This window comes from Rhineura floridana, chromosome 3 (assembly GCF_030035675.1).
Source record: "Rhineura floridana isolate rRhiFlo1 chromosome 3, rRhiFlo1.hap2, whole genome shotgun sequence".
Taxonomy (NCBI): Eukaryota; Metazoa; Chordata; class Lepidosauria; order Squamata; family Rhineuridae; genus Rhineura; species Rhineura floridana.
Genome location: NC_084482.1, coordinates 44,688,819 through 44,715,112, shown reverse-complemented (window position 1 = coordinate 44,715,112; position 26,294 = coordinate 44,688,819). Strand labels below are relative to the sequence as shown.

The 26,294-nt window shown below is 44.8% G+C and overlaps 1 protein-coding gene across 6 annotated transcripts in view; it reads left to right on the top strand.

The window, feature by feature from the left end:
- Positions 1–26,294, top strand: part of WIPI1 (WD repeat domain, phosphoinositide interacting 1) — a 73,825-nt gene that overhangs the window by 37,400 nt on the left and 10,131 nt on the right. For all 6 annotated transcript variants that reach the window (XM_061615623.1, XM_061615620.1, XM_061615619.1 and 3 more), the window contains exons 5-11: positions 13,691–13,788; positions 15,400–15,492; positions 17,404–17,474; positions 18,332–18,439; positions 20,619–20,783; positions 22,212–22,319; positions 24,853–24,974. In XM_061615623.1, the coding sequence (XP_061471607.1) occupies positions 13,691–13,788; positions 15,400–15,492; positions 17,404–17,474; positions 18,332–18,439; positions 20,619–20,783; positions 22,212–22,319; positions 24,853–24,974 (765 nt within the window). The remainder of the gene's footprint in view (positions 1–13,690; positions 13,789–15,399; positions 15,493–17,403; positions 17,475–18,331; positions 18,440–20,618; positions 20,784–22,211; positions 22,320–24,852; positions 24,975–26,294) is intronic.

The following is a 26,294-nucleotide window of genomic DNA, read 5'->3' as shown; positions in this document are numbered from 1 at the left end:
AGTACACATGTTGGGAAAGGGTGGTATAACAGACAGCCTCTGGTGAAGGGTACTCCCAGGAACTCGAATTAGCAACCTTGCCTGATGTATTGTGTGCAAAAGCTCATTGCATTTCAGATTCTCTGTCTCTCATAGTGTTGCTTTCTAAACTATGTCTGTGCTTGTTTTAAAATGTGGCTAGAGAAAAGTATATATAAAAAATCCAAAGACATTTTTATAATGTCTAAAAGGTTAGAAAAGCGTATGGGGAGTGTAAATTCTGGTGAAGGTTCCATGATGATTGCAAATGATGGTGTCATAGCAATACTGCAGATCTGTGTACCTTCAGTAAATTTGGGGCCTGTTCCACTGCCCTCATCTGCGTGTGTCACTAAGTGAAACTGTGGCTTACCACAAACGAGCAAGAGTGCAGACTCCCTGAGAAGATATTGTGACTACTTTGCTATATCCTGGTTGTTTAGCTGCTGCGCTAAGCCAAGCTATGGCTTAGCTTAGCATGTCATCCAAACCCAGCCTCTTGGTTTAGCTCTCTTCAGATAAACTGTGAGCTATAAACCATGGGACAAACCTTGGTTATAGCTCATGGTTTGCCTGGAGAGAGCTAAACTGAGAGCTCTGGTTTTGACACCCAGCACAGTATGGCTGCAAAATAATTGGGGCGTATGTAGCACAGTGGCTAAGATCTCTCCAAGAGCCCACACATTTGCTTGTTCCTGCTAAGCCATGGTTTAGCTTAGTGTTCCTTGCAAACCAAGCCTCTACATGAGCTTGAGGGACAAAATTAGGTAATTTATTTAAAAGATTTTTAACCTGTTTTTTGTGAACCAAATTCAAGATTTTGAGATGCAGGGTGGCTCATATTTGTCTTTGCTCCAGTGCAACAAATTATAACTTTAACCTTCTCATCCTCTTTTCACCCTTCTGATGCATAAACATGGTGAGTGGATTTCAACAATGATAATCACAATATAATAATAATAATAATAATAAAATTTAATTTATGTGTCGCCTATCTGGCCGATGGCCACTCTAGGCGACTTACATACAATAAATATGGCAAAAAACAATACAAAAATACAGTGAAATAATATAAATTATAAGAACAAACAAAACATAATAGGAGGCATTTAAACAGAAGAATATTAAGCCTCCCCAAAAATCCCGAAAGCCTGTTGAAAAAGCCAGGTCTTTAAGGCCTTGCGGAACATATTCAGGGAAGAGATGTGCCGAAGATCTTGTGGGAGGGAGTTCCAGAGGGTGGGGGCCGCCACTGAAAAGGCCCTCTCTCTAGTGCCCGCCAACCTAGCTGCTTTGGTTGGCGGGACTGAGAGAAGGCCTTGTGTGGCCGATCTTGTCAGGCGGCATGATTGGTGGCGTTGTAGGCGCTCCTTTAGATAAACTGGGCCGAGACCGTGTAGGGATTTAAAGGTTAATACCAACACCTTGAATTGGGCCCGGAAAACAACTGTAAGCCAGTGTAGATCGAACAACACTGGCATGATGTGGTCCCGGCGACGACTGTTTGTGAGTAATCGAGCTTCCGCATTTTGAATAAGTTGTAGTTTCCGGACCGTTTTCAAGGGTAACCCCACATAGAGTGCATTACAGTAATCTAATCAAGAGGTGACCAGGGCATGTACTACCAGTGGGAGCTGATGAACAGGAAGGTAGGGTTGCAGCCTACGTATAAGGTGTAGTTGGTACCAAGCTGCCCGGCTCACAGCCGAAATCTGAGCCTCCATGGACAGCTTGGAATCAAGTACAACCCCGAGGCTGCAGACCTGGTCCTTTAGGGGTAAACTCACCCCATTGAACTTCAGGTCAACGGTTCCCAACCTTCTCTTGTCCCCCACGAGCAGTACCTCGGTCTTGTCGGGGTTCAGTTTCAGCCTATTCCTTCCCATCCATCCACTCACGGACTCCAGGCACTTGGACAAGGTCTCCACAGTCAACTCTGGTGAAGATTTAAACGAGAGATAGAACTGAGTGTCATCCACATATTGGTGACACTGCAGCCCAAATCTCCTGATGATTGCCCCCAGCGGCTTCATATAGATGTTAAATAGCATGGGAGAGAGGTTAGAACCCTGTGGCACACCACAATTGAGAGGCCAAGGGTCTGAAACCTCCTCCCCCAATGCCACCTGTTGGTATCTATCAGAGAGAAAGGAGCGGAACCACCGTAATACAGTGCCTCCTATTCCCAATCCCTCTAGGCGATATAAAAGGATACTGTGGTCGACAGTATCAAAAGCCGCTGAGAGATCGAGGAGGACAAGGAAGGTAAATTCTCCCCTATCTAATGCCCTCCTCATATCATCTACCAGAGCGACCAAGGCTGTTTCAGTTCCGTGACCAGTCCTGAAGCCCGATTGGTATGGATCTAAGTAATCCGTTTCATCCAAGTGTGTCGACAACTGATTGGCCACCACTCGCTCAATGACCTTGCCCAAGAATGGTAAATTCGAAATTGGGCGAAAGTTATTAAAAACTTGGGGATCCAAGGAGGGCTTCTTTAAGATGGGCTTTACAATTGCCTCCTTGAGGGCTGATGGCATCACACCCTCTTTCAAGGATGCGTTTACCACCGCCTTGATCCCCTCACCCAATTTCTCTCTGCATCTCATGATGAGCCACGATGGGCAAGGGTCAGTTAGACAGGTGATAGGCCTTACAGTCGAGAGCACCTTGTCCACATCCTCAGAAGAGAGAGGCTGAAAATGATCCCAGCATACCGGTGTGCAACTGGTCAACTCTGATTCATTCACTGTATCCACGGCGCACGGGATCGAGCTCCGTATGTGTTCGATTTTATCAGCAAAGTGCTTAGCCAAAATGTCACAGGAGGCTTTTGACTGTTCCAAGGGTTCCTGAGCAACTGGACCGACCAGGCTTCGGACCACTTGGAACAACCTCCTGGGACAGCACTCTGCAGACGCAATAGAGGCAGTAAAGAAAGCCTTCTTTTCTGTCTTTATTGCCACTTGGTAGACAGTTACTGCTGCTCTAGCTTGTGTCCGGACACCTTCGGAGCGGGATTTCCGCCACCGGCGTTCTAGTCGTCTCACCTCCTGTCTCAGAGTACGCAACCGTGGTGTGTACCACGGTGCTAACTGAGTTCTATTCAGGAGGAGAGGACGTTTCGGAGCCACCCGGTCTAACGCCCCGGTGATCTTTCCATTCCACTCCATCACCAGGGTTTCAACCGGGCAACCTTCAGCAGGTTCCAGTTCCCCTAGCGCAGTCAGGAATCCATCAGGATCCATCAGGCACCTGGGGCGGACCATTCTAATAGGTCCATCACCCCTGCGGAGACGGTGTGGCAATGTGAAGTCCATGTTTACCAGATGGTGATCTGACCATGACACAGGAGTGGAAAGAACCACTCCCAACTTCAGAGCACTTTTCAATACCATCATAAAGCCAAATACAGTGCAATGGAGGCAGGCAGAATAGTTTAAAACTAAACAACAACAAAAATCTTACTCCACAGAGGTGAAAACGTTAAGACAGGTCACTTCATATGTCCTCCAAACTTCATTATGAATCTGACAAAGGGAAATCAATTCATTGCGCTCAGACTGTTCTTAGTGTATTCCAATGTGGGAGACATGAATTTGTGTATTTATCAGAAAACCACTGTCAGTAAATGAGCTAAGCAGAGTCAGTAGGTTAGCGTGTGAATGGGGGTAAGGTGGAGTGTTTGGCTCAGATCTGCTTGTGCCTTGTTGACACACTTGCAAGCCAACTCTGCTCTTGCAAGACTCTTTCAATGGGTCTATCTTTTGCAGCATGTTCTAGTTGCTTCCAGCATTCAGGCTGATTTTGTTTGCAGAGAGATTAGATGAAATTGCGTCAGGTGAGTGTGATCCCAGGCTTTTCAGTTCCTTTTCTTGTTGCTTTCCTTATTGCAAAAAGTCCAGTCTTTTGGGGAAGGGGCTTTGTTTTTCAAGAACTCCAAATCAGCTTGAATTGTGCAGCCTGAATTTGCTGGGATGTGATTGAATCCCTCCCAAAAATAGCAACAGTCTGGAAGTACCCTCTGCGTCCTGTTGATAGGGTTTCTTTGGTTCCCTAAAACTGCCCACCTCCGAAGAGCGCCTGTTGGGTGCTGTGCCTACTCTATCTTGGCCTGCGTGGGGCTTCATAATCAAATCATTTGATTTCAAACTATCCCACTAATGTCCCTTCTCCAAACCAAGGCAGGAAATACAGAAGAGCTCTTTGAGCAATTGGAACCGTGGATGCTCCTAGGCCAACTGCCGCATGCCCTTGAAGAAACAAAATAGGAAAAAGGTTATCTCCTGGGCTTTGGGGGCAGCATTGCTGTCGCATTATGCTGAATCCCCAAACTATTATATGTTTGGCCTAATACAGAGTGTCATTGCTTAAACAGAGAGAACATTCAGTCCAAGCATATCATCGCCCCTCCTGTGTGACATGACTACGATGACATTTACAAATATCAGCAGGTTGACATTTGTAAGAGTACATTTGTCAATAGACCAGAAGCCATGTCCTAGGAAATAATTTTCTCCTTTTTTATTGGAGAAATTGTTTGGGATAATTTTGAAAGGCCCCCAGAGTAGTCTTAAGATAGTGCCCTTAGTGGAAAGGGCTGTAGCTCAGTGGTAGAGTATCTGCTTTGCATATGGAAAGTTCCAGGTTCAGTCCTCAGCATCCGCAGGTACAACTGGGGGGAAAGGTACTGTTTGATACCCTAGAGAGCTGCTGCCAGTCAGTGTAGACAATACTGAGCTAGATGGACCAGTGATCTCACTCAGTATAAGGCAGCTTTCTGTGTTCCTATGTTTTATTCATTGCCTTAATATCCCATGCAAGTAAAGTAATGCTCAAGATTCTACAACAAAGGCTTTTACCATATATGGAGCGAGAAATGCCCGACTTCCAAGCTGGATTTAGAAATGGAAGAGGCACCAGAGATCATATCGCAAACATACGTTGGATAATGGAACGGAGCAAGGAATTTCAGAAGAAAATCACCCTGTACTTTGTAGATTACAGCAAAGCCTTTGACTGTGTAGATCATGAAAAACTATGGAATGCTTTAAAGAAATGGGGGTGCCACAGCATCTGATTGTCCTGATGCACAAACTCTACTCTGGGCAAGAGGCTATTGTAAGGACAGAATATGGAGAAACCGATTGGTTCCCCATCGGAAAGGGTGTGAGACGGGTGTATTTTATCACCCTATTTATTTAATCTATACACAGAACATATCATACGGAAAGTGGGATTGGACCAAGATGAAGGAGGTGTGAAAATTGGAGGGAGAAATATCAATAATTTAAGATATGCAGACGATACCATACTACTAGCAGAAACCAGTAATGATTTGAAACGAATGCTGATGAATGTTAAACAGGAAAGCACAAAAGCAGGACTACAGCTGAACATCAAGAAGACTAAAGTAATGGCAACAGAAGATTTATGTAACTTTAAAGTTGACAATGAGGACATTGAACTTGTCAAGGATTATCAATACCTTGACACAGTAATTAACCAAAATGGAGACAATAGTCAAGAAATCAGAAGAAGGCTATGACTAGGGAGGACAGCTATGAGAGAACTAGAAAAGGTCCTCAAATGCAAAGATGTATCACTGAACACTAAAGGCAGGATCATTCAGACCATGGTATTCCCAATCTCTATGTATGGATGTGAAAGTTGGACAGTGAAGAAAGCGGATAAAAGAAAAATCAACTCATTTGAAATCTGGTGTTGGAGGAGTGCTTTGTGCATACCATGGACTGTGAAAAAGACAAATAATTGGGTGTTAGAACAAATCAAACCAGAACTGTCACTAGAAGCTAAAATAATGAAACTGAGGCTATCATACTTTGGACACATAATGAGAAGACATGATTCATTAGAAAAGATAGTAATGCTTGGAAAAACAGAAGGAAGTAGAAAAAGTGGAAGGCCAAAGAAGAGATGGATTGATTCCATAAAGGAAGCCACAGACCTGAACTCACAAGATCTGAACAGGGTGGTTCATGACAGATGCTCTTGGAGGTCACTGATTCATAGGGTCGCCATAAGTCGTAATCGACTTGAAGGTACATAACGTTTTATTCATCCCCCTGCCACCAGTTTGTCTACACAAATTGTTCTCCTCTGAGATGTTACGTACTTCAGACCCTTAGTCTTAAACTGAGTTTTTCTTGGCATGGTGCAGAACCCTTTCCCCCCATTTGTGGCTAATGTGCAGATAGCGGACTGCCAGAACAGGTGGAAGGAGACATCAGAAATGAGCTCCAGGAGAGGGTTATGGAATATTCTTATTTTTTTAAAAAAGCAGAAAATGAAATGCACTAAATAAAAACCTGAAAACATCTTGAGCTGTGCATGTGCAGTACAGGGACTTTGAAGGATGAGCATTGATAGGCGAGGGCAGGACACAGGTGAAAAAGAGAGGAAGTGTCGCTGTGATAGAAGGGAGCAGGCTGAGCAGAATCCTCAGCTTTATCCCAACATTCGCATTCTTGCTTCATGTATGATGGAGGCCTCAGCCGGGGGCTCTGCTGTGCTGTTGCCTCCCTTAGCAGTTGTTTACGTACACCCATCCCGTGAGCACTGGCATCCCCAAGCTGATTTGGCAATGGGTGGATAGCAGCAACAGCAGTGATCCTCCAGGCGGTGCAGTGGGGGGGGTGCTCCAAGGAGTGTGGGAGCCAGACAGCAGGCAGCAACAGTGATGGCACCTCAAGCTAGGCCAGGTAGGAACGGAAGTGCTCTGTGTGGCTGGGCAGCTGCTATTTTAATTTCCTGCAACGGGATGTGGTACCCTCTAGATGTTGTTGGAGAACAACTCGCATTGTCCCTGACCAGTGGCAGGGGCTGATGGAGGTTGTAGACCATGGTTGTCTAGAGGGCACCTCATTGGCTATCCCTGTCCTGGATGTAGCATCAGTCCTGGAGTTACACTATGGCAGGAACGTTGTAGGAAGTTAAGGTGTCAGCCGGCAGGCAGCTCATCCTCGGACTACTAGGCAACAGTTTATTAAAACGGGATCAAGGCAGGTTGTCATGGTGGGTCCTGGCATTGTGAAACTGGGCAGGCATGTGGCCTCAACACACGAGTAAGCTGTATGGAAAGCATGCAGAGCATTCCTAACCCACACAGGCTACAGTTCATGGCTGAGGAGAATGTGTGCTGTGCTTGTTTTCTGCTTACGCTTTCCCACCTCCTGATGTGCAGTGTACATTTTCTGATAGTTGTTGTTGTTGTTTTAATGATGTTATTTGGTTTTGAATTGTATTGCTTATACTGATGTACTTGTAAGCCGCCTTGAGGGCCTTCTGGCCAAAAGGTGGGGTACAAATAAATCTATAATAATAATAATATACGGTAAGGCGGAAAGTACAGTGAATGGAATAAGCTTTCGAACCCCAGGAACTGAAGGCCATTGACTCAACAGGTTAGCTAGAAAAATCATGCTTAAATAGTCTGCTGGTAGTTATCGTTGGGGGAATGAACCAAGTAAGAAAATCAGGAGTGTACATGTCTATATCTCCGAATATGTGTAGAAAGATAAACGAAGTTAAGTGGAATATGAAGAAGGGGAATATGAAGACATGCGTGGAAACTAAAATGGCAAAGAATTTTGGGCAAGGATTAGGATATTGGGATAACCATAGTAGGGTTGATAAAGGGGCAGATTTGAAAACTGCAGCTTAACTTATCACAACCACTATAGACTCCATGATGGAAATTTCAGTTAGAGAGGAAGCAAGGGGAGATAAAATAGATATCACAGTAATGCAAAACAGGCAATGATCAATAGAGAAGAATTCCTCTGCCTGATTTCAAATGATCAACGCAAGCATTGGATATAACCCTAAGCTAAGCTTGGGTTGCACAAATGTATACTTCAGGTTTGAGTTGAGCTGACCTTTCAAGCACTTCTAGCCTGGCCAGGTGGAAGAAGTGGCTAGGAGGATTCCTCCTTTAGTGGTTGGTGAGCAAGATTGTGGCCTCCCTTGGCTTCCACTGGCTACCTCTAAAGCACAGTGTGTAGCTTGGCCGTGGCTCAGAAGAAGGGCTTGAATGTGCTCATATCACTTTCTCTCCTGCACTTGGTTTCCATGCATTCAAAATACTCTGCAAGCCAGGTCAGGAGTATTTTGTTTGTGCCTCTTGGGAAACTAGTTCATATGACATCCTATGTATAATCAAGAGGGAGACCATTCAGCTTTGAGGGCTCTCTTCGTCTTTTGCCGCCTTGCACTTGGTGCCTTCACAAAGTCTACTGTACAGCTGAGTTCTTTCCCAGGCCCTTCATGGCTTGTTCTCGTGCTCAGCTCTCCCAAACAAAAACTTTGGCTGGGCCTGCTGACTCACTGTGCTGCTGATGGAGTTTGTTTAGCTTCAGAATTCTCCAGATCCCCAGTCATCTCCAAATGGCTGCAGAAATAGGCTTCACTGAATTTTCTTTCATCATGTTCTACAGACCACATGCCTTCCTTTTCAAGAATTTTCCTGGTTCTTTCATTGCAGTTGTCTGGTTTGCGTGCTGCAAAAACCATTTAAGAACATCAAGTCCAGTACCGTGTTCTCATAGTGGCCAACCAGATTTCTTTGCAGTGTGACACATGCAATTTGTGCTCTCTCCTCCACCCCCTTCTCCCTTAATATGCACGTCTTGCAGGTGTGACAGTTACCTCGGATGTTCCCTATTCAGGGTTAGAATTACGTTTAGTCCTATATGCTGACAGAACATCCATTATTCTTAAATCTGTTGGTGGGAGCATAAGAGTGGAACAGGAGGGATTTGATAAAGTATATCTGGAGAGGAACAGCCTAATTTTTGTTGTCTATACTTTGGTGTAACCACTAGATTAGATTACTACAATGCATTGTAAATGGGTCTGTCTTTGAAGGCTATTTGGAATGTGCAGCTGCTGCAGAATTCAACAGCCAGATTGTTGACTGGAACAAGGCAGTCTGAGCATATCACACCAGTTTTGGCACAACCTCTTTAGCTACCAATTAGTTTCCGGGCTCAATTCAAAGTGCTGGTTTTGATCTAGAAAGCATTATGCAGCTCAGGACCCCAACACCTCAAGATTTGCTTCTCACCACATGAACCAGTCTGGACTCTGCGTTCATCATCTGAGTCCCCTCTCCGTCTGCTCCCTCTGTGGAAGGGGTGGAGGGTGGCAATACCCTTTAAACAAAATCACATTCCCCACCCCTTCATTCTCTCTCTTCTGCAAAGACACCAACAACTCCCTGAGGGTAGCAGGGAAGAGATGGAGCTTGGGAAATTCCTTCCAGGCCGCCAGAGAGGGAGACTCCCCTTCACCCTTGGCCAGCTCTCTTGCTTGAGCTGCGGAGGGGGGGTCTGCAAGCCGCTACGCGCCGCTCGCTTGGAGCACGCGCAGCCACAGTGAGAGGAGGCTGGGGTAATTTATAAGCACCCAAAAACGCAGAGGAAAGGGGAGTTGCCTTGGTGTCTCATCCCAGCATTTGCTCCACTTATCCCACTCATGGAGTGCGATAATATTGAACGGTCAATGCTTCCTTTAGTAGCTGCTTTTAATGTCTCTCTAAAGATAATTGTTTAGGTTTTTTTATGTTTCCCAGAATTCATGCTGAGGCTTGTCCCGGTGTGCCAAAGGCACACCAATCTCCCACAGGGACAGCCTAACAGCCATGGGTGGGAACAGGGGGGATGGGAGAAAGCCTGCACCGCAGGGAAGGGGGGCAGCAGTAGGTGATTCCCTTTCTTTCAAGTGCCTATTCCTCCCTTCATTTAGGGAAACACCACCCTTCCCCTCCGTAGTTAACATGCTAGTGTGTGGGTGCAGCAACAAGGAAATGCTGATAGCAATAAACGCACACGCATGTGAATGCTAAAAAGAAAAACAGCCAATTTATTCGTAGCGAGGGCGGAAGTATGTGAACTGTCAAAATCAATCGCGATGGAAAAAGCAGCATTTTTAATGCAGGTGAACCAGCCCCTAGGCTGCAACGCTGTACTGTTGGCTTTCCTATATATGCAGTAAGTGACGGATGAAAGAAAACAAGGGGTGCCAATTTGGCACCCATTGGTGCACATGTTCCCACAAAGGCTTTTTCTGGTGCCCACAAGATCCCCACCCCTCACTGAAGTAAGATTCACTAATAGACACAACAACCTTGTGGTTTAAGCATGCATGTATAGCCAACAGATATTTCTATCAGATTTTAAAAATTGAGGAAATGGGGCAGGTGTATTTAATGCACCGGGGGAGCAGGACATCTGACCCCCTTTCTGAGATATTGTACTGCCCTCCTAATTTGTAAAAATGCGAACACAATTTGGGTTGATCTTTCACCGTCCAATCCACTTCCTGTATAGCTTGGAAGAATTTGGTAACATGTGCCTCTGAGCATATGATGAGTGGTGGCAAAACCTGCAGGCAGCCCAAATAACAGAAACAAGACATGTGCTGCGCTGTACTGATCTTGTTTTAGCAGGGAGGAAGAAACAATATTAAAACAGGTGATGTAGTTCTGATATTCACTTTAAATATGTTTGGTTTATTTTACAATTTTAGTGAAGTTTCCTGTGTTAAATTATTTATTTCACTTCTGTTTCTGTGAATATGTGAAGTACAGCAACACTTTGCATAATTTACACTCAAAAACTCCAAAAACAATTGTGGAAAAATGACACTGACTATTCTGCAGAATAGTCTCCAGTGGACATGAGGAGTGTCTCAGTTTGCACAAGATGAAGCAGTGCAAGGTTAAATATATTCTAGCAAATTTCTAGGTGTGCTCTGTGTTTTTAATTGACCATTCCTACTCTTCCTTAAGTGGAGTGGTTTAAGTATAGCAGTCTGAACACATGCATCTTCGGCAGGCCAAGCTGGTTTTTTCCAATAGCTAGATTGAAAAGTATTATTATTATTATTATTGTCCTTATTTATACCCCGCCATTTTTCCAAAACTGGAACTCATGGTGGCTTCCAGATAAAAAATACATATAATTAAAAACATACAAAATCTACATTAAAATAAGATTAAACTATTTCCAATATTAAAACCATACACACATATAGCTAAAAGAGTTCAAACTAGTTTAAAAATAATATAATAGACATTAGCAATGCAGCACCCTTCACGCCCTATCCTTAGCCTTCAATTCCAAAGGCTTGTTGGAATAGGAAGGTCTTTGCTTGTCGGCGGAAGGACTGCAAGGAGGGGGTCATTCTTACCTCCCTAGGAAGGGAATTCCAAAGCCTAGGGGCAGCCACCGAAAAGGCCCTCTCACGCGTCCCCACTAGTCGTACTTGAGAAGATGTGGGTATTGAGAGAAGGGCCTCTCCTGAGGATCTCAGGGCCCGGGCAGGCTCATACAGGGAGATACGGTCTGATAAAGTAGGAACATATTGCTATCAGTCTAATTTTACATCAGAGTTGCAGTTTCAAATTAATTGTTAATGCATCCAAAATAGAAATAGAATATAACCTCCAGTTTAAAACACAAAAGGCTGTCTTTGCCATTACAGTAGGGCCCCATTCATATGGTGGGTTACATTCCAGACCCCCGCCGAAAAGCAAAAATCACCAAAAAGCAGAACTCCATCAATAAAATGCCGCCTGACGCTCAGCTGCTGAGCGCGTCATGCCGAAAAATGCCGTAAAAGCAGAACAAGCGCTGTATGAGTGGGGCCTTACTCTAATTGAAAACTGCCGTATTAGTGGGCCGCCGATACAGTAGGGGCCCTACTGTATATGACACTGACCAATAAAAAGGCGTCGAAATTAATAAAATTTTAAACAGATTTTTAGAATGAAAAATCAGAAATATAATTTTCTAGGTTAGATTCTCTGTAGAAACAGCAATAATGCAGGAAAGAAACAAAGTAAGATGAACACCAACAAACATACAAAAAATGTAATTCTCCATCTTCGGAGTCCTGGTTGCAGGTGTCTAACGTGAGTGTGGCCCCCTAATTAGCCAAACCAAACAGTTGTTTGTCTGCTTTTAGAACACTGACAGTTGGTTCTTACTGAGCATGCCTGCACTATCATAGACTCCAGTGTTAATTTTCTTAAATTAATTAAAAATCAGCCATGCATTTTTTAAACTTCTAAACTGCAGAACATGAGGGTCAGAATATGGGGCATGGTCAGTAATAGGATTACAGGTACTCTGTGAACATGCCTGATTTTTAATTAATTTCAACAAATTAGAAGACCACTGACAGAAAAAAAGTCCAACGGGGGTCTGGATTTTTTTACTCGTGTTTCAGACTTTAAGGTCTGGATTCTCTCTGAGTGGTTTGTGTATTGCCATGAAAACGTAGAGGGTTGTTAAGCAAGCATTTCTGAGTTTAGGACTATTAAGTTTTATAAGATTTTGTTTTGAAATTAGTTATGGGAAGTAGCAGAATAGCATGGGGGGATTTTCAATTTAACATGGTGGAATGTGAAAAATCCATGCTGGCTATAGTATACCACCACTCTCTTGGCTGTATAATTTGAAAGAAGTACTCTTATTGTAGCCAAGAGAACAGGTTGTAATATATGTTCCCACAACGGTTTCTCTGGTTTGCAAATGTGCCCATGGACTCAAAAATTTCCTAAGTATACAAATAAGGCAGGCAGTGTCATTATAGAGAGGGAAAGCAGGGCATCTGAGTTGTTTCAGCTAGATAAGCTGCTAATCATGCTCAGTTTGTATCCCTCTAGTTTCTCAGGGAGTGAAATCCCAGGGGACCCTTTGAAGAGGGGCTTAATGTTTGGTCATTCCTAATTTGAATCCACTTTGGGTAGAAAGAGCTGATTCATTTATTTATAAACCTTTCTATGAAATGTCTTGGAAAATTAAAAACATCAACAATGCAATAAAAATATAATAAGAAAAATATATTTTTTTAAACCAGAAACTAAGTGATAGCCACTTTAAAAAGTTTACTGGATGGTGGCTGGGACTGTGTAGAGAAGTGCTTGCCTGTTATATCTGATGATGTGTGAAGTTCAGCATTACCAGCCCCCTGTAGCCATTCAGAAATCTGTGGGAGCAGGAACTGTAGAAGCAATGCTGGTCTTGTGTGTTTGGTTGGTACAGAGAGAGATCTGTAGTTCAGGTTATATGCAAGGTTCTTTGAAGTAGCTATCTTATGGATGTTTGTTGTTTCTATCTATGGAGATCTGAAGAAAATCATGTATCTCTTCCCAGCACTGCAACAAAAGCACTCCCTGTCCCCCACATCCAAATGAACTCATTCATTAACCATTTTGCTTTACCAGACCATGAAACCAGCCTTGCCAGCATCTTCCGAAAGGATTCAGGAGCTATCTCTCTAGCGATCTCCAAAACGGAAAAGTCCTATTGTTTTTAAATGTGTACTATGAAGTAATGGGTGGATTTGGATATAAATTTACAAAGGAGGGAGAGAGAGAGATTGAGAATGGGTTATTTTACCGACAAATTGTTTTTATATGTAGTGTGCATGGAGCTGTTCCCTTGTTTTACCTGTAGGTGTCACCAGAGTCAGAGGGATTTCCTGCTACAAATCATCATCTCAGCCTGGCGCTAGAAGTGCCAGCGTGGTGCTGGCTGAGTTTCCTCAGGAGAAGTTGCTCTTCTTTTGCCACTGTCCTTAAAACACCCAGCTTCTACCACGAGCCCGACTTCTGCCTGACAGTGCCATTTGCTTTTCTTGCTAGGTTTGTGTGCACTTTCTATCAACCATTCCAATTCCTACTTGGCATACCCTGGTAGCACGACTGTTGGTGAGATTGTTCTGTACGACGGAAACAATTTGGTAGGTACAAAAGCGACTTACAGTTTGAGCTCTGGGGACATATGTGGTGACTCTTGGAGAAGTTCACTTTAAAAGTGTATTAAGGGCATGTTCAAGATCCTGTTTACTTCTAGGAACGTGGGAAGCTGCCTTGGGTCTATCTAGCTCAGTATTGACCGACAGGGCCTCTCTGGGGGTTGTCATGGACCTGGTTTGTTTTGCATAAAAAGCATATGCTGTACCCCGAGCTAATCTTGGCGGGGGTGTACGCATGCAGATTGTACATTCATGAGTCTGAGGTGGAGAAATCAAGGTGTGACATTCCCAACCCTTCCTAGAGATGCAAGGGACTGAAGCTCTCGGGGACTGAGGTGTGGTGGGAGCACATTTAAGGACTTTAAAGGGGGATATCAAATCCCTGCTGCTAAATGTTTTTTTATGAGAACGCCAGTCAAATATGGTTCATGCCCAACCCTTCCTAGAGTGCTTATGGCCATGTATTGTAAAGCAAAGAACTTTTAGCCAGTTAGGGTTGTGGTGAAAATTCTCTTGCTTTGATTTTTTGGGTTGAGGTGGGGATAAAATGTTCCTGAAAGCTTCCTAAGTTGTGACAGTGTTGTCACTTCCTGTTTGACAACATTGGTCTCTCAGTCTGTTTTCCTGACCATTTTTTCCGTTTAGTTGTTGGTTCTTGTTCTTGGGAGTAATCGCATTGGGGATCATGTGGAAAATAGGAGGACATCATAAAGTTATAGTCAGTTTGATTTAGTGACAGGATGCTGCTGACAGCAATCAGTCAATTGTGCATGAGTGCAATGGCTTTTTTTATTGGTGAATACTCTTTGAAGCAGTCATCAAACAACCGCTGAAAGGAGGGGTGCTTTTCAACATTGCCAAAAATGTTTGTGAAAGGTACCCCGTCTTTTACAGTTCAGTCCTAGCCACACTGCACACGATCCACTTTGCCGTGGTGGGGGGGATAGTAATGTATCCCTGTGTATAAAGAGCATGTGAACTCTAGAGAAGCAAAGAACACCCTGACAAGCACCCTCTTCAGGATTATTTGTTTCCTTTGCATCGCATGAATACAGCCTGATGTGCACAGAAGAAGAGTCTATGTTGGACAGCAGACTAGGTACAGAGAAACACCTCACTGAAGTAAAAGTGCTCCATAGAGAAAGAAGAGAGACTTGTGTGTCAGAGGGCGCTTCCAGGCTGTGGCTGTTTTTAGGTGGCGTTCAATTATATACTGGCAAATTCAGGTTGCACAATCATAATTGATTCCCCAAAGGATTGGGCTTTTTGTGAAGGAAAGTGCTGTGAAAATGCCCATTCAGTCATTATTGTTGGGGAAGTTCAGTACCCTTGCCTGATGAAGCTTGAATTTTGCCGTAACACAGGAACAACAGTTGAATGGAAGCGCTGGGCTAATGGGGAAAATGTGCTGTGCTTCCTGCTCATAAAGATGAGTAGAAAGTGACTGAAAGGACCTCTGCATATGCTTAGAACAGTACTTTTCTGTTCATACATTTTGAAGAAAAACCTGGGGTTACATCCTGCACTGCTCTTCCGTGACTTGAAAGGTTCTTTGGCTCACGCTTAGACCATTTTTATTTTTTCCCCCACTAACAGAGAGATGTCTGTTCAATCTCTGCCCATGATGGGCCCCTTGCTGCCCTGGCCTTCAACTCCACAGGGTCAAAACTAGCAAGTGCTTCTGAAAAGGTGAGTGAGCAAAACGGCTACCATCTGAGAGAATTACAAGGGGCGTTTATGTTTTCCCAGAGGAGCAGGGCTTCATAAAAACCCAAAAACATTTTGATCACCATTTGAATCCTTTGGTAAATTAGTTACTTCCCTCAGGAAAATATTTCTAGTATTTCACTTAGTTCTTTCCCTTTTATGCTTATGCCTTCTTGCCTTGCCCTTGGCACAGGGAAATATATTCTGGTGTTTGCATGTTTTTAAAAGGTCGAGTATCTGAAAGCTGTTAGCATGTTACCACCCTTCAAGCATTCTGTTGTCTTGGTTCACCCCATTAGAAGCTATGAAGTAGCTGGGGTAGTTTTTGATACTACAACCATTTCCATGTATGCATATGTATGAAAACGTTTCTGAAAAGTAAGTCTCTCTCTCTCTCTCATACAAACATACACATCTCCTAACAACGTGTTAAGGTGTCTGTGGAGGAGCCAGAATAGTGAAAATCTCATTTTAATGAGTTAGCTGGCAAAGGAGTAACCATCTCACATCTAGCTACATGTACCAGAGGAAATGGCCCTGAATAACATGGCTAGAAACTGGCTGCACATTTGTAATGCTTAAGCACATGTGCTTGGAAATCAGCTCCACTGAAATCAGAGGGACTTGCTGTTAACCCTCTTGCAGACCCAGCAAAACAAAAATCACACTGGCTGACTTTGGGGTCTATTTGGACTTCAGTGAGATTTCCAATGGAAGGATGCAGTCACTTTGTATCCCAGAGACCTTTTTATCGTTTCCACACCAGAAGCGTGCTTGACACTTCCAAAGCACCTTGAACTAAAAAAAACCTCTATAGGGGAGGTAGATTTTTTTCTGAACAATAGACTTTTGCTCCTTCTCCATGTACATTGAGCGAACAACACAATTTCTGGAGTATTTTTGGACCTTGTGTTTTTTTGTTTCCAGAAGGAAAACTTTAAGTGGTAAATCTGAGGATGTTGTACAGGTGACAGTTTGTGAAATGTCCTAGAAGGATAACCCTTTAAGTCTGCTCATGTAAATTACACAATAAAAGGCAGAAATTTGCCCCCAAGGCTTTCTGCTGGGGTATTTTTGCCCCCCAGTGGTTTTTTGTTTCTCAAAGGAAAACGATAAGTGGCAACTGACTAAAATTTGGGGACGCTGTACAGATTAAAATTTGCAACAATGTGCTAGAAGGACATACCCTGTAGGCTTACTTACATGTACATTACACAATGAAAAGTGCACCTGGGGCCCAAAAGTACCCCACAAGTCTGTATAAGGTTAAGTACACGTGCTATAATTGAGCTACAAGCTCCCAAACTTGAGCAAACATATAGCTTAATCCCAAATACATTTATTTGGATGTAAATCCTGCTGAGGTCAGTGGCGCTTGCTTCCTAATCATTGCGCTTAGCTTTTCAGCCTTAGTTGGAAATAAGTTACAATGAAAGCAGTGGCTTCCCACAGTCTCTTTAGGGTTAGAGTACCTCTCCTCAGAGAGCCAGTGTAGCATAGTGGTTAGAGTGTTGGACTATGACCTGGGAGACCAGGGTTCGAATCCCCACACAGCCATGAAGCTCACTGGGTGACCTTGGGCCAGTCACTGCCTCTCAGCCTCAGAGGAAGGCAATAGGGTTTTCATAGGGTCGCCAAAAGTCAAAATCAACTTGAAGGCAGTCCATTTCCATTTTTCACTTCTCCTCATGTTGTTTGTGAGTGCTGGGAGATATTTAATAGATGCTTCTGTGCCCTGGCATTCGGATGTGTTGTGTGTGTACCGAATGCTCACATCTGTCTGCCTGAGTGGTTGTTGCATCCCTTCTATGAAAGCACCAAGGCAAAGTGCTGCTGCTGGCCCTTCTGATCTGATTGTGGTGTGACTCCCATGCCTTACTTGTTTTCCTCTAGGGAACTGTCATCCGTGTGTTTTCCATCCCTGAAGGACAAAAGGTCTATGAATTCAGAAGAGGAATGAAAAGGTTAGTGTTACACCCAAGCCAGTGGCTTGTTTTTAAGTGATGGGATTTGAAGTACGTTCACTGCTACATAGGAGTCGGTGGGCTCTGGCATTCTGAGAGTCCTTTCCCAGGAAATGTTTACTTGAGAATGGTTTTCAGGGACTGTATGCGTTCTTTCAGCATGTGAGATCCACTCAAAGCAGGCAACATGCCTGCCCAAGGGCTGCCTCTGCTTGCTTTCACAGCCATTGAATGCAACACATTTGGGGGATCATTATTTGTGTGTTCTGATAGCATGCCTGGCCAGGTACAGGAGCGGTGTGAGGTTTCCAGTGGTACGCTGTACCTGTATTTGGAGTGACTGTGGGAAATGGCTGTGGAAGGACACAAATATAGAGTGGCTTTAAGGCTGTTTTTCATATGTCTTCTTAAAACACCGGTCTGTTCTCAGGAGGCACACTGATGTCAGAGGCTATTTGAAAATGTAGTATCTCAGCCAGAATATACGTATCTATATGGCAGTATTATCCCCATGTGTAGCAGGTTTGGGGCGCTGAGGCTAAGGGATAGTGGCCTGAGGCAAGTGAATTAATGGCCGAGGTGGGATTTTGACACGAGGACTATGGCTCATTCTCTGACCCATAACATGACACTCCATCCTCGCGTTGTTTGCTCCTGTACTGCAGGCCATATAAACTTGCATGTCTGACAGAGCACATAATTTGCTGGTGGATATTATTTGATCATACCGTATTCGTTGCCGTCCTCCCACGCAGATCTCTCAGACCTGCTTATTTTGGCCACAGCCTGGGATGGACTGACCTCTTTTCCATTTTGCGTCAGCTACAGCAACCCTCTTTCCTTCCTTTTGGGTTTAGGTATGTGAACATCAGTTCTCTGGTGTTCAGCATGGACTCGCAATTCTTGTGTGCATCGAGCAACACGGAGACGGTGCACATCTTTAAGCTGGAACATCTCACAGACAGGTGGGTCTCCAGACAGCGCTGCAGGAGCTGTGGGGAGTCTAGGTGCCTCCAGCAAGTCCCCACTTGACAGGTTGTTCCTGATGACAGAGTTGTAATGGCTTTTCTCCCTCTCTCTAGAGCAGGGGTGGGGACCCTTTTTCAGCCCGAGGGCTGCATTCCCTTTGGGGCACCTTTCCAGGGGCCGCATGCCAATGGTGGGCGGGGCCAGAGCACAAGTGGGCTGAGCAATGAACCTTCATTTTAACTTTGTACACGGGGCTGGCTGCCACGCTCTCTCCCACCCCCCTCTGCATCCTCCATCCAAGAAGCATGATCAGAGTTCAAGGAAATGTTCCAGCCAGGCAAAAATGCTCGAGGAGGGTACCAAGCAGAGCCAAGTGAGCGGGGTGGCCTGAGGGCCAGCTAGATAGGCCTGGCAGGTTGCATTTGGCCCCTGAGCCTGAGGTTCCCCATCTCTACTCTAGAAGAGGCAGGAAGCATCCCACGCAAAGGAGACAAGGCCGCAGGAGGCCACAGAAGTCTTTCCATCATCTCTCCCAACCTGTAACGTTAGCTGTTTTCCTAAATGAATCTGTTGCAACTTTGACTTGGCAGTGAGATTCAGCACTGGTCCGGCAAGCCATGGAAAGAATGGGAAAATGTGACTCATACATATCCAAGTCATCAGTGCCAGCTGGCCCCGGGCTATGGGATTTGGGCACATGCACACTTAAACGGAATCATCCCCAGCAAGGGACTGCAAGGGAGTTTGGTATTTTGTTTCTGCATTGCTTGCAGGCAGCCATATGGGCCCATGTAGTTTAGACACAGCTGTGAAGCCACACAGTGTGGTGGCACTTGTAGCTCAGAAATGTGATGGTCGGGAGGGGGTTGCTGAGGGACATGCCTGATTGTGGAAGCAATAGGAGAGACAGGAATAGCAGAAATGAAGAAGCCAGGGACTGGAGGGTGAAGATGGAGCTGAGGTTTGTTGGACCAAAGCAACTGCTCTGTTGTCTAGCCAAGGTCCAGCTTCACAGACACAGTGTTTGCTCTAGACCTTTACTGGAGAGATGGCAATGTTGTCAGCTGTATGGCCAGCATAAGCCTGAAAAAGATTCATGTCCGTTTCTGTCCTTACTGAGCCAAGCATCTGTGGGCAAAACCAGTGACTTCAGTTCAAGAATTGCGGGCTCTGGCAGAGGCACATCTTGCATCACCAGATGAGAGTCTGTGTTTTGGTTACCGTGTGAACACATAGCTGCAATATTTGCATCTAGATACCTTCAAGCTGACTTTGAAGCAGTGGCTAGAGCAGCCTTCTCCAACCTGGTGCCCTCCAGATGTTTTGGACTACAACTCCCATCATTCCTGACCATTGGCTATGCTGGCTGGTGCTGATGGGAGTTGTAGTCCAGCATTGTCTGGAGGGCACCAGGTTGGAGAAGGCTGGGCTGGAGATGTTGAACTTGGGAGGAAAACTGGAATTGACTGGAGTAGAACTGAACCTACCTCTAACATAATGCTGTGTGTTGTGTTACCTAATCCGGGATAAATGTTGAAAATAGATAACATATGTAAAAGCCCTGAGAAATGATGGACTCCACTGATAACTGCTTACTGTGGTAGATTTAATGCTGGAGCACCACACCTTGCTTACTACAGACCTGTTTTTTGCTATCTGTTAGTCTTTGGATAAGAAGGTGTTTCCATAATGACTTCCTGTGAAATGGGACTTCATGGTACAGGCCATATCTAACAGATCATAGCATTTGCTTCCCAGTGTAGGAGAGTCTTGCCCAATTATCACTGAGATACTCGACCTATAGTGGTATTGCCTAAATATTATCCTCCTTGTTAGAGCAGATGGGCTAGCTCAAGGAAGCACAACCATGCCAGCATCATTTGAAGACACTTTTCACACCCATGCGCTGTAAGATACTGGTTTTATTTGCATGTAGATTTCTGGTTTGATTTTTATTGGTGATTATCTAGTGCCATCGGCATACATTGCACTTTAATAAGTTTTAGAGTCATGTATTTAATATTGACAGTGAGAGAGATACTCCAAAGGGTAAGGATGGGAGCCAGTGAAGTTGCACAAATTTAGGCTTGGGGGCTGAGGACCATATTGCCATTGCACTGATACTCTTTGCTATAGACTAGGAATCTTAGTGTCTGATGCTTTCTTTCCTCTTAGTCGGCCAGAAGAACCTCCATCCTGGAGTGGTTATATGGGCAAGATGTTCATGGCTGCCACAAACTACCTTCCTTCTCAAGTATCGGGCATGATGAGCCAGGACCGGGCCTTTGCCACTGTGCGCTTGAACGTCTCTGGACAAAGGAACATCTGTGTGCTCTCCACGTACGTAAGCTGTGGCTATGGCAACCAAGCAGCAGCTTCCTCTGTGTACATTGATGTCTCTCTAAGCAGCATAATACAGATTCGCCTCTCTGCTGCATTATATATATTGTGGGTTCAGGCAATCTGAAAGTTTGTTAGCTGTGTCTTGACGGCATGGCAGGGCAACGATGAGCGAAGTGTACTCTGTCGCCCGTCTTGCATCTCCTGCACTGGACTTCTGTCGTCTGTATCTTCTCCATATTAAGGGAAGCTACTGAGTGCAGAATGCAGGCAATTCAGAATTTTAATCATGCCCCAAGTTTGGAAGGTAAAAGATAGTAGATTGCAGTGCTCTGTTTAGGGACTTGCTTTTGTTGTTATGTGCCTTCAAGTCGATTACGACTTACGGCGATCCTATGAATCAGCGACCTCCAACAGCATCTGTTGTGAACCACCCTGTTCAGATCTTGTAAATTCAGGTCTGTGGCTTCCTTTATGGAATCAGTCCATCTCTTGTTTGGACTTCCTCTTTTTCTACTCCCTTCTGTTTTTCCAAGCATTATTGTCTTTTTCTAGTGAATCATGTCTTCTCATGATGTGTCCAAAGTATGATAACCTCAGTTTCATCATAGCTCCTAGTGATAGTTCTGGTTTAATTTGTTCTAACTCCCAATTATTTGTCTTTTTCGCAGTCCATGCTATGCACAAAGCTCTCCTCCAGCACCACCTTTCAAATGAGTTGATTTTTCTCTTATCCACTTTTTTCACTGTCCAACTTTTACATCCATACGTAGAGATTGGGAATACCATGGTCTGAATTATCCTAACTTGAGTGTTCAGTGATACATCTTTGCATTTGAGGACCTTTTCTAGTTCTCTCATAGCTGCCCTCCCCAGTCCTAGCTTAGGGGCTTGCTACCTACCAGGAATTAGCTTCAGGATTCCCTTAGCCCAGGGATAGCCAGTGTGGTACCTGCCAGATGCTGTGGACTACAACTCCCATCGGCCCTGACTGTTGGCCATGCTGGCTAAAGGTTGGTGGGCGTTGTAGTCCATAACAATCTGACGGGCATCATGTTGACTACCTCTGCTTGGCAGGAATCCAGTAGATGAAGGTAGCACCTTTTGCCCTGTTCCAACTATTGCGGTGATGCTCATAGTGACTGCATTTGGGAAGGTCTCATCTAAGATAAGGTATCCCCACTAATGTGTTGGGTAGTCCTATAGAACAAGGCCAGTGTGTATGCATTCTTACCTTCATTGTGGGATATGTGCCTCCACTTTCTCCCTACTAAACAAGAAAAGTACATGGTATTTGAAGAATCCACTCGTCCAGGAACAGGAAAAAAATTCTGCAAAGTACCTCCTGGTGTCCTTCTGTTAATTTGGCAGCCTAGAACAGGCAAATGGATGAGCCCCTTTCAGCTGCCCATTTGCATTTCTTTTTAGGATCCAGAAGTTGCCTCGGCTCTTAGTTACAACGTCTGATGGGCACCTTTACCTTTACAACCTGGACCCTCAAGATGGAGGAGAGTGTGTTTTAATCAAGAAACACAGGTAATGATACAGCTCAGCCATTTCAGCATTACAAGGGAAAATATGCAGAGGTGGATTTTTAGCATGTCAAAAGGGAAACCACAGCCTGTAATAAAATCATGCCCCAGAGAGTTTTCATTTGTTATTGGCAAAAAGAACCTGCTTTTCCTCCTGAATTATGTGAGGTATTCCAAAGCTGCCCCACCTTTTAGCAGAAGTCCCAAATGACTCCTGATTCATGATCTGGGGCAGGAGCCCCCACTGACTGTCAGCATTGCGGCTGCAACCGAGGCCTAGCTCTCACCGAGGAGGTAAATCGGTGTGTGGCCTGCACCATTTCAGACTGCAGCTGCAAATCACATGATGCAATGCTTCTTCTTACCAAAAAGTAATTTTAAAAAATCCCTGCATGTAGAAAGCTTTATGTTGGGGAGAAGGGTGGTAGCCTAAGCTTCTCCCCCCTCCCCTGATAAGTGGTACTTCAGATACTATTACAGGCAAGCAGCCACCTAACAGAAGAGAGTGGGAATATAGTGCTGCAGCAGGAAGCTACCAAAGTAGTGGGAAGTTTGGTTTATAACATAGATGTGAAAGTCCTTATGGCAGGGATAGCCAACATAGTGCCCTCCAACTCCCATCAGCCCCCACCAGCATGGCCAGTGATTGGTGATAATTGGAGTTGCAGTCCAACAACATCTGGAAGATGTCATGTTGGCTACTCCTGCCTTACGGCTTTCCCAGAAGGATAAGAACATAATAAGAGCCTAGTAGATCAGCCCAGTGGCCCATCTTGTTCTCACAGTGGCCAGTCAGATGCCTATGGGAAACCCGAGAGCACGACCTGAACACAATAGCACTTTACTCACTTGTGACTCCCAAGTGGCATTCAGGGACCCACAGTGGGCATAGAACATCGCTATTGTAGCCAGGCTTATCCTCCGTGAATTTATCTAATCCCAACTGGTGGCCATCGCTCCTTCTTGTTGGCTTGACTTGAGAGCAGTATTCTGTTTTTCTTTGGAGAGCTGTTTTGTATTTTTATTGGTTTTGTACATTGCTATGGTATTTGAGAATGTTTAGCAGTTTTAAAATATTCCAGATAGATTTAGAGGGTAAGTTACACAATCTAAGAAGTTCAGGCACAAGAGAAGCATGTAGCTTGTCTGCTGCACGGCTAATTTGATGTGTACTTCTATTTACATTAGAAATAGCTGAAGATGACGGTGGTTCCCTCGTCAGTCTGTAGATAATGCCAATCCTTTGTAGGCAGATCTAAACACCCAGATATTAATTTGGCTGTCAATTTGTAAAACGCTATTCAATTCACACACCAACGTGCTTCAGATGCAGAGGCTGAACCTGTAAAACAGGCCTCGCTCTGGCACATCCATCTCATTCAGACATCACCAACACTCCCATGTCCTGGCCTTGCGTCTCTGCATGTGTTGGGCATCTGTAAGACTTAAATCCTTGCCTGAATGCCCTCTTGGGTGTCTCCTGTAGTTAGAATCATGGTGGTGTCCCCCTAATTTCTGGACAGCCAGAGGAGAATTTTTCAAGTCCGTCTGTGCTGTCTAGCATAACAAGCAGAATGACATTTGTCTCTTCACTAAGAGAGAATGCAGGAGTGGGCACTTGCAGCCTGGCAGAAGAGAACATCAGCTCATCCTTTTGGCTGGCTAAGGCAAGAGGACTGGGCAGTGGGGTAAGGACAAGGGACGTGCAGAAGGTGGGCAGGGAGGTTCTCAGATCTATGAATGAAAATCAGGGTAGACCCAGGAGCAGAGCATCTCCATGAGGTTGTGTGGTGGGACAGGATTTCCACCATAAGTGATAAGATGGGGCATTGTTTAATGTCTAAAGCCCAATGTATCAGGGCAACTGGGAACTCTGTCATCTGCCCTGGAAGAGAGTCCTGCTCCTTAATTCTAATGTGGGGCGAGGCTGCAGTTGCTCAGTGGTGATGGCACTTGGGACTTGCTTGGAGGTACTTTGAAGTGCTGCCTAATATTGCTTTGCCAATATATGTGCGTCTGTGTGTGAGTATACAGATAACTTGGCCAAGCTTGGCCAAAGATGGGAGTAGGATACTGAATAGGTGTGATTAAAAGAGAGAAGGATGATGCTTCAAGACTAGGGTAAGGGTGCCTGGAAGAGTTCTTTCTCCCTACCTGCCGCACTACTGAATTAAAGTGGCCAGAGGATCTGGTGTGATCCCAGTTCCCCCTCCCTATCGCAATCTTACACCAATATCAGCAATCTCCTCTCAGGCTCCGAAATGCCAACATCCTCCTTTGGGGAGGAGATTGGTCTGTCTCCATACGCCTGTGTCACTGCACAGAGAGGTTTTTGTCTCTGTGTTTGCAAATTCCTGTGGCATGTGGGTCAGAGATGGAGAGGAGTGTGGCATAAGGCCCCCATGCCCATTCATCCAGTTCATACTTCAATACCCGTCACAGTGCAATATGGACACACATTGTTGGAGTTACTGGATAGACTAGGGGACAATGACTAGCTTTAATTCCTTTTTCTCTCCTGGTTCATGTATAATTAGCTTGCTTGACTTGGAAAAGGCAGAAGAGAACAAAGAAAATGACCTCCGTCCTCCAGTACCTCAGACTTACGCTGCAACAGTAGCCCGACAGAGTTCGGTGCCTTCACCTTCTATGGTGCCAGGTGAGCTCCAGATTGGCTTGCTTTGTCATTCATTTTAGGAGACAAAACTATTCAGGCTGCTGATTTTAACCAGATAAGAATTGTTCACGGCTAACTATCCCCAGATAATGGAGATAATGAACCCTTGATGTTCTTATGAAAGCATGTGGACTTTTCTTATCTGGTACCTCTTGAGAGAAACGGTGGGCAAAGGAAGGGTTAAACACCTTTCATTCTCCCAAATGATTCTCTGCCGAAAATTGCCCTCTCCAAAGCTATGCTTTTTGGGTTTTTTTAAGAAACAGCTTTGAGGCTCCAGTACATGTTTGCACTAATATGTCATTGGCCCTGAACATGCTATGAATCACTGCATTCTGTCTAAATATTGCATATCAAGCCTTTGTGACTATGAAGAAAAACACTGAGGCTGTTAAGGGAGGCCTCAACATACAGAAACCATACTATAATGCTCTGTACAATAGGGCCCGACTCATACAGCAGGTTAGGTTCCAGACCCCTGCCAAAAAGCGGATCAGCTGTAGCGCAGGGGTCTGGAACCTAACCCGCTGATTACGCTGGAGGAGGAGGAGAAGAAGATCTGCTGTAGCGCTCTACAGCGGATCTTCCCCCCCTCTGGCAAGATCATCTGGAGAGTGGGGAGCTCCAGCCTCCCCTCCAGCTGATCGCCCCGCTGGCACCGTATTAGCGGAACACCGAAAAGTGGGACGCCAAGAAGTGGGGCCCTACTGTACAGCAAAGGTTGCTCATCTTTGCCCCTCCCACAACTCCTATCATCCTTGACCATTGACCATGCTGGCTGGGGCTGAAGGGAGTTGAACAGTGTGATCTGGAGGGCCCAGTGTTCCCTGTCTCTGCTGTACAGCTTCCTTGATCTTCTCCATAATTACTTGTGGCCTTTCTGTTTTTCCAGTCAGACCTTTTCTGCCCCACTCCAGCTCCCAATGCCATTTGGCTAACCAGTCCTGAAATGCCCAGGTCTGTGTTCACCAAAAAAAGGATGGCTGACCTAGATGTCGGAGAGTGCTACGTAGTTCCAGTAGCTGAGAGCAGTTTTTTTCCTGTAGTTTTGAGGTTTTCAGTGAGTTACCTCACACAGCCCATGAGTAAAATAAATCTCCCCTCTGAGTATGATTTTATTTAATTAATGAAAACTCAAGCCTGTTGAAGATGCAGAGTGCTTTGAAGATTATAAATCATCTCCAAGTGCCAACTATTATTATTATGCTCCCAATTCAGTTGTTGCCTTGCACCATGTTGCAAAATATTACACTTGTACATGTGTACCTACCATATCTGCTTTATCTCTGTAATTGTCATTTT